Source organism: Pimephales promelas, chromosome 22 (assembly GCF_988280905.1).
Source record: "Pimephales promelas chromosome 22, fPimPro1.hap1.1, whole genome shotgun sequence".
Classification (NCBI taxonomy): Eukaryota; Metazoa; Chordata; class Actinopteri; order Cypriniformes; family Leuciscidae; genus Pimephales; species Pimephales promelas.
The window spans coordinates 28,477,374-28,485,751 of NC_142790.1; the positions used below are offsets into that span (position 1 = coordinate 28,477,374).

Sequence of the window (8,378 nt, forward strand, 5' to 3'; positions counted from 1 at the left end):
GTGTGTGACTGCATCATTGATCAGTGTGTCGTCGCACTAAAGTTTCAGCCGCTTTTGATTGATTGTAATAGTTGAGAACAGCTGCATTCAGCAGGAAATGAAGTCAAATGAAGCTCTTGGGGTTTGAACATGGTCACTGGAGACGAGCTGCTCTATTCTGAGACGTCACAATCACTAAACCTGACAATGCAAATCACATTTTCAACTGAAACTCACAGTTTCTCTCTTTTACTGGTTCAGCCTCTGAACTGGAACAGTTTCACTTCTGCTGATGGATTCATTAGTCCGTTTGTTAATAAGATTTCATCTTTACGAGTTACATGTTGGCTCATCAATTGCGTAAAAACAAACAAACCTTTACAAATCTTTAATATAAAAAACTAACTATAAATACATTTCCACTGTACATGGATGTGTTAAATTGCACACAAAAAAACGTCAGTATGAAATGTTTAGATGTTTGAAATGTCGATATTAATCCAATGTTTGACAAAGCTGTCCTATACAGCACTGTTCAATTATACAATAAATATAAAATAAATGGGATTTTTTTTTATGGTGGTGGACTACACCTGTTTGGCTATCTGGTCTTTAATTTTAAATGCTATGTAAAGATATTAATTTAAATGATATGAATGTTCATCTGCTCTGAAATTGAGGATTGTGTTTTAAGATGCTGTTCATATATGAAGGATGAACTTAAAGAAATCGATGGACTTATTAAACTGACCAAGCAGAGCATCTTTATGATGCTAGTGATTCAGTTTAGAAAGAAGAATGAGAATAAATCATAAATGCAGAAAAACTAAAATATGGTGAAAGATTGAAAAATATCCACTAGTGACGATGAAATGTGTCTGAATTTCCTCACAAAGAACTGAAAATAACTGGAGAAAAATGACTTCTGAAAAATCAGGATCAAAACTGTCAAACTGACGAAGCTCAAACTTTCATATTATTATAATATATTATTATTATTATATTATTTCTTATTATAAGATCATTTTGCTTTTCTTAATGTGTGTGTGTGTGTGTTTGAGCAGCTGCAGTTTCAGTTCAGTCACTGTGACTCTGACTGACGGAGGTTTTTGTACGACTCTTTATCACTGTGTGAACATATAATCACCCACACAACCACCATAAGAATTTGTTTTGCAGTGGAAACTCTGACAGTAATAATGTCCAGCATCTTCAGTCTGGACTCCACTGATGCTCAGAGTGAAATCACTGTTAGATGATTTACTGCCACTGAATCTAGATGGAGTTCCTGACTGACGGCTGTTTACAAGATAAATCAGGAGTTTAGGAGCTTCTCCAGGTTTCTGTAAGTACCAGGCTAAACGATCTCCATAACTATCGCTGTACACATCTCTGTTGGTTTTACATTTGATATTGACAGTTCCTCCTGGTTGTTCTGCTGTTATTGAGGGACTCTGAGTGACGGTGATCTGTCCTCTACACTCTGAAACACACAACAAGAAGAAAATCCGCAGAATAAATGAATGATCTTTGCTAAAACAAGTAAATGTAAAGTAGTAAATGCAGTAAAAGAGTGTCACCGTTAAGGAGCAGCAGCAGAGAGCAGATGATCAGTGTGTGTGTCGTCATCTTTACTGGGAATGAGTGAAGCTGAAGGACAGAGATGTGGGATTGACAGTCTGACAGACGCTCTGATATTGAGCTTCAGTCACAGGGGTGGGACACACACATTCAAAGCCGTTTCCTCTCTAATGAGACAGAAGAGCAGAACTGACACACACCACAATAAAAACCTTCATTTCCCTCATCAAACACTCAACTGGTGTTAGTTTGCATCATCGTTATTCACGTTCAGCAACGGCACAGAAATGGATGTTGGGAGTAAGTTAACATGAGGATGAGGAAGCGAAGGATGAATTATTAGTATATTACAATCTTATTAATCACTCGATCGTCCCTTTAAAGCGTCATCAGCTGCGCTCAAGGAATTTGTGCTTATGTTTTTAAGTTTGGTTTAGAAATTCATAATAAAAAACAATAAAGCAAGATGTTCTGTTGAAATATGTGAGATGTATGATTGATTTAAACTGCATGAATGAACTGATTGTGACAGATGTAAAGGGGAGAATTCATACGCATGTCAGTTTCCTCTTCTTCTGCATGATTCACATGTGCATCCTTCATGTGTCCGAATCTCTGTTTATTATGGAAATTGAGCTGCATATGAGCGACAGAGGCATTACGACGAACTCAGAGGTCATCTCAGAGGTCACAGGTCAAGTTGTAACAGTGCTTGAAGGCTCTGAAAACACATTTTTACACCATAAATTAATGTTTAGTAATTCTCCGAGAACACTTGCATCACACCTCAGTGTTTAGATACATATTTCCGTGCCTTTATTGCCTCATGATTTGACTTTTTCTCTATGAAAATGAAAGTCTGTTATTAATATAAGGCGGTAACGGACAAACTGAAATCACTCGATCTCAGTCATGTCACTGATATATAAAAGCACAAAATCTCACAGCTGAGCAAATCCAGATTACAACACATTTATATTCTCCCTACAGACAGTAGAAATATGAGAATTAACACAAAACCCTGCAGAACAAACTAAATTTCACAGACACAAATAATAATCAAAATCAATAAAACCGAGTCTGACAGAGACATTGATGGAGTTTTTAGTTGTTTCTTTGTAGTCTTCTGACCTGTATAATTATTAATTAGTAGTATCAGATTAATTTGTATGGTTTTATTTCAGATGCAAGTGTGACGATGTTATTTCAGATCCTCCTTTGAGCAGCTGCAGTTTCAGTTCAGTCACTGTGACTCTGACTGACGGAGGTTTTTGTACGACTCTTTATCACTGTGTGAACACTGGACCACTGTGATAACTCTGACAGTAATAATGTCCAGCATCTTCAGTCTGGACTCCACTGATGCTCAGAGTGAAATCACTGTTAGATCCACTGCCACTGAATCTAGATGGAGTTCCTGACTGGAGTTTTTTTACATAATAAATCAGGAGTTTAGGAGCTTCTCCAGGTTTCTGTAAGTACCAGTATAAATCTTCATCCCCATCATCATCCCTGTACACATCTGTGCTGGTTTTACATTTGATATTGACAGTTCCTCCTGGTTGTTCTGCTGTTATTGAGGGACTCTGAGTGACGGTGATCTGTCCTCTACACTCTGAAACACACAACAAGAAAATACACTCAAAACTTTGACAATATACTCGAAGAAATGAATTAATATCAAACTTGTGCTCCACAAACCTTGAGCAAACGCTGTGAGAGTCCAGATGAAGATGATGATGAAGGTCATGTTGATGAAGATTGTTGTGTGTGTCAGTGATGAAGTGTTAAACTCACAGCACTATAAACACTCTCACACACTGAAGATCTGATCAATATGCAAACACACTCCACATCATTTCCCTGAAGACAGTCACTCATTAACACACACAAAACACAATCACTGACGTGAGAACAGAGTCAAAATCAGTCTTTTTCAATCTTCTAAAAGCCAAACTGTTCAAAATTGTATAATTCAATTCAGAATACATCTAGAAGACCAACTTTAGTATATTAATCTGAATATCTGCTGTGAGAATATTTTTACTGTGGTTGGATTGAAACGTCGCTGTTAATCCCCAAATTTGACACCAAATCCATGTGTGTTCCCGGTAAGTACGGATTCCAGCACATGACGCTCATAAATCATAACAGTGTTTGGGATATTTTTCCATGTTACGAGTCATAAACATTTATTCCTGTGTCTGAAGCTTCAGGCTTTCTGATGATTCACATGACAGAGTTGCTGCACTAGTATGTCACTGTGAACTTCATTAGAGGGCAAAGGTCATTCCAGAGGTCAAAGGTCATCGGAATGTATTAAAATTGCTTTAATCATAAATAATGCACTGAGATGAATGATAGAATCAGTAGTTTTGATAGAAACAGTTATGATGAGTAATATATATATATTTATTATTATCTTGATAAACTTGTAGTGAAAGATAAAGCTACTTGTAAAAGCTCAAAAACACACAGTGGCAGTTTTGTGTGTTTGATTTGATATTAATATACAGACTGTTTTTATCTAATAGTCATCAGTCTAATAGAGCTGATTTCAGTCATAAGTTTTGAGCACATGTGTAGTTTATTTGTGTGTGTGTGTGTGTGTGTGTGTGTGTGTGTGTGTGTGTGTGTGTGTTTGAGCAGCTGCAGTTTCAGTTCAGTCACTGTGACTCTGACTGACGGAGGTATTTGTACGACTCTTTATCACTGTGTGAACACCCAGCCATTGATCCTGTGTAAACTAACACAGTAATAATGTCCAGCATCTTCTGTCTGGACTCCACTGATGCTCAGAGACTGTTTGCAGCTGAGTGGGATGAAAATCAGCACCTCCAAATCCAGTCGGAAAAGGGTGGCTTGCCCACCTCAGGTTGGTGGAGAGATCCTTCCTCAAGTGGAGGAGTTTAAGTATCTTGGGGTTTTGTTCACGAGGGAAGGATGAAACTGGAGATTGACAGACAGATCGGTGCAGCTTCAGCAGTAATGCGGTCGATGTACCGGTCTGTCCTGGTGAAGAACGAGCTGAGCCACAGGGCAAAGCTCTCGATTTACCGGTCAATCAACATTCCTACTCTCACCTATGATCGTGTGCTTTGGGTTATGATTACTCACCCTCATGTTGTTCCAACCCCGTAAGACCTTCGTTCATCTTCGCAACACAAATTAAGATATTTAAGATATTAAGATCGCTCCTGCATACAGTCCGTAGGCTTCTTGAGGGACTGGCTCTTGCTGTCCCCGAAAAGTCATCAAAGACATCGTTAAAATAGTCCAAGTGACTACAGGGGCTCAATCTTAAGTTTATAAAACGACGAGAACACTTTTGTGCGCAAAAAAACAACAAAAATAACGACTTTATTTCAACTATTGGTTTATTTCTCCCTCTGCGCGAGTCAGGTTACTAGTTTAATAGCGTAAGCTTCTGTTATTGTACGTCACACGCATCACACACACATGACCAGCGTCGGCCAATAGTGAGCCTACGTGTGACGTAGCTCTACGCAATCACACTACGTTAACTGACTTACAGGCTCATGGAGAAGGAAGTGAATAGTTGAAATAAAGTCGTTATTTTTGTTGTTTTTTTGCACACAAAAGTGTTCTCGTTGTTTTATAAACTTAAGATTGAGCCCCTGTAGTCACTTGGACTATTTTAACGATGTCTTTAATGACTTTTCGGGGACAGCAAGAGCCAGTCCTTCAAGAAGCCTATGGACTGTATGCAGGAGCGATCTTAATATCTTAAATATCTTAATTTGTGTTGCGAAGATGAACGAAGGTCTTACGGGGTTGGAACAACATGAGGGTGAGTAAATACTGACAGAATTTTCATTTTTGGGTGAACTAACCCTTTAAGTCAGTAGTCCACGCAAAGTTCGCAAAGTCTCCACAGTCAATGACAGGTATGAAAGTGAGGCTGTGAGGGATAGACTTACCGTGTTTCCAATGTCATCCGCTGTAAAAACCTGAATAAAACTCCTAGATTACTTACAATTTTCCACAGCTTACATTGTCGGGAGTTTTTTTTTTCAACTGAAATTTCTTGGAAAAATATTTTTCCAGTGTTTCATGAGCAGAACAATCCGAAAACACATTAAATAACAGTACAGCCCATTGAAGAGATGCATGTCTATCCCTCACAGCCTCGCTTTCATTCTCACTAAAAATCAAAGATGGCGCTGCCGTGAATAAGGCGTATCTACCAGTATTTAACACGTGTGTGTGTGTGTGTGTGCACACAATTTTAAATGGCCATCAAAGTCTGCAGAATTACAAATACCTCTTTCGTTGGGCGCCGTGCAGTCATCGGATGGTACCGTGTAAAGTTACTCCGTAGTCTGATTTCAGTTTCAAACCATCTCCTTGTCACCAGAAAGCATACGTAGGCTAATATCCAAAAAATAAACCACAAAGAAAACCGCAGGCTCTTTAGCTGCTCCTAATTCCATGCATGCATGCCGAAGACGTTTGTAGACTGAAGTCCGAAGTCCGAACTGATGCGGGGTTTTTGACTATGTTAGGAGTTCGTTTTGACACCGAACTACTGAGGTGCCTGGACCCGGGGAAGCCTGGCTGACACGCTCGATGTTATAATGCTACGCTCACTTGATTGCCCGCTCGTCGATAATGTTGTTGTTGAAATCCTAAGTGGTCCATTTATTTTCAACATTCCCATATGCATTAAAGGCGCCGCGCAAGCGGTCAAAAACCCTTTGCCCTTCCTTCTTCTTCAGATTAAATGGCGGTTGACAACAATCAATTGTATTACCGCCACCACTGGACTGGAGTGTATAGCAGGAGATATATATTTTCTACATAATAAATTTTTTTTTTAACTTTTTAAAAGCCCTGTACTTTAAAAAAAAAAAAAAAAAATTAAAAACCTTTGCCTTTCCGGGTCAAACACCTTCCAACAATAGAGTGCCGAAGTGATGACGTCACTTTGTAGGACAACCCGGAAGCTAGCGGCGCATGGGTTCCCTCTGTCGAAAAGCAATGCATTTTCCCCATAGACTTTTGGAAAATCGCAAAAAATAAGATCCGTGTTTAACAAAGGGTCATGCCCCTTACACGTTTTGTTTAGCAAGATAATCTTTACAAGGTAATCCAAAATGTATAGACTACATTTTGAAGCAAGATTTTAAAAAACACAATCAGACACAATAAAGTTTAAAAAACCACAAGCAGGTTTTAAATGTGTGTTCTGTGTCATAGATCAGAACGTGAAAATATTTAGAGGCTTTGTTCACCACAGACCTTATTTCAGGCGATTTAGCAAAAACCCATTCAAAAATCCCATAGACTTTAGAGCGAGGGAACCGTAATGCTAAAATGCTAACTCACTTCCGCGTTTTGGCCTACTGAGTGACGTCGCAACTTCGGCACTCTATATTATGTTTTCTACCTTTATACCTGTGGCCAATTTAAAGACATGCGCCACCCAGTGTTAGACACAGGAATTATAACCTATAATTACATAACAAACAAGTAACATTTGGCTCTTACACATGGGATTTTTTTATGGTGGTGGTGGTGGAATACACCTGTTTGGCTATCTGATCTTTAATTTTAAAATTCTATGTAAAGATATTGATTAAAATTATATAAATGTTGCTCTGAAATTGAGGGTTGTGATTTAAGATCATATATGAAGATATGAAGTTAAAATACGAAGGATGAACTTAAAAAAATTGATGGACTTATTAAACTGATCAAGATTAACATTTTTATAATGCTGTTGATTCAGTTTAGAGAGAAGAATGAGGATAAATCATAAATGCAGACAAACAAAGATTAAAAAATATCCACTAGTGATGATCAAATGTGTCTGAATTTCCTCACAAAGGACTGAAAATAACAGGAGAAAAATGACTTCTGAAAAATCAGGATCAAAACTGTCATACTGACCAAGCTCAAAATTGATATTATTATTATTATTATTATATTGCTTATAAATAAGATTATTGCTTTTCTTAGTGTGTGTGTGTGTGTGTTTGAGCAGCTGCAGTTTCAGTTCAGTCACTGTGACTCTGACTGACGGAGGTTTTTGTACGACTCTTTATCACTGTGTGAACACTGGACCATTGTTGATCCAGTGTGCACTCATACAGTAATAATGTCCAGCATCTTCAGTCTGGACTCCACTGATGCTCAGAGTGAAATCTCTCCCTGATGATCTACTGCCACTGAATCTAGATGGAGTTCCTGACTGACGAAAGATTGATCCATAAATCATGCGTTTAGGAACTTCTCCAGGTTTCTGTAAGTACCAGCTAAGATAATGGTTTCCATTGTCACAGCAGTCTGGATCACTGCTAGTTTTACAGGTTATCGTGACTGATTGTCCAGGTTTAGAGAGCAGATTTGAGGGAGTTTGAGTCACTGTCACCTGACCAACAGATTCTGACAACAGAGAAAGATTAGCAATCACAAACACTTTTACAGCAATATATCTACACAACACACATGATAAATAATGTATATAATCTTGAAGGACACAAACCTCGACATAATACTGCCAGCGTCCAGATCAATATGGTGATGAAAGTCATTTCTGTTGTTGAAGGTTCAGTTCTAGTGAAAAACAGTTGTTGATCATGTTTGTGTTTGACAGAGTTATAAACACACGCAGAGCACTGAAGTGTGTGTCGCTCATGTAAAACACACTCTCTATGCAAACGCTTCAGTAGGAACAGATTTAACTTTCAGACTTTTCATTCCAGAGGTCAAAGGTCATCAGAATGTATTAAAATTGCTTTAATCATAAATAATGCACTGAGATGAATGATAGAATCAGTAGTTTTGATAGAAAC

General features: G+C 38.2%; 1 pseudogene and 1 gene segment (V, D, J or C); both read right to left on the bottom strand.

The window, feature by feature from the left end:
* Positions 1-1,035: 1,035 nt before the first annotated feature.
* On the bottom strand, positions 1,036-3,507 carry LOC120488464 (Ig kappa chain V region BS-5-like). The segment is given in 4 exon segments: positions 1,036-1,462; positions 1,560-1,727; positions 2,149-3,175; positions 3,262-3,507. Coding segments are annotated over 2 exon segments (378 nt in total).
* On the bottom strand, positions 1,104-1,608 carry LOC148969640 (Ig kappa chain V region BS-5 pseudogene; annotated as a pseudogene).
* Positions 3,508-8,378: the final 4,871 nt, after the last annotated feature.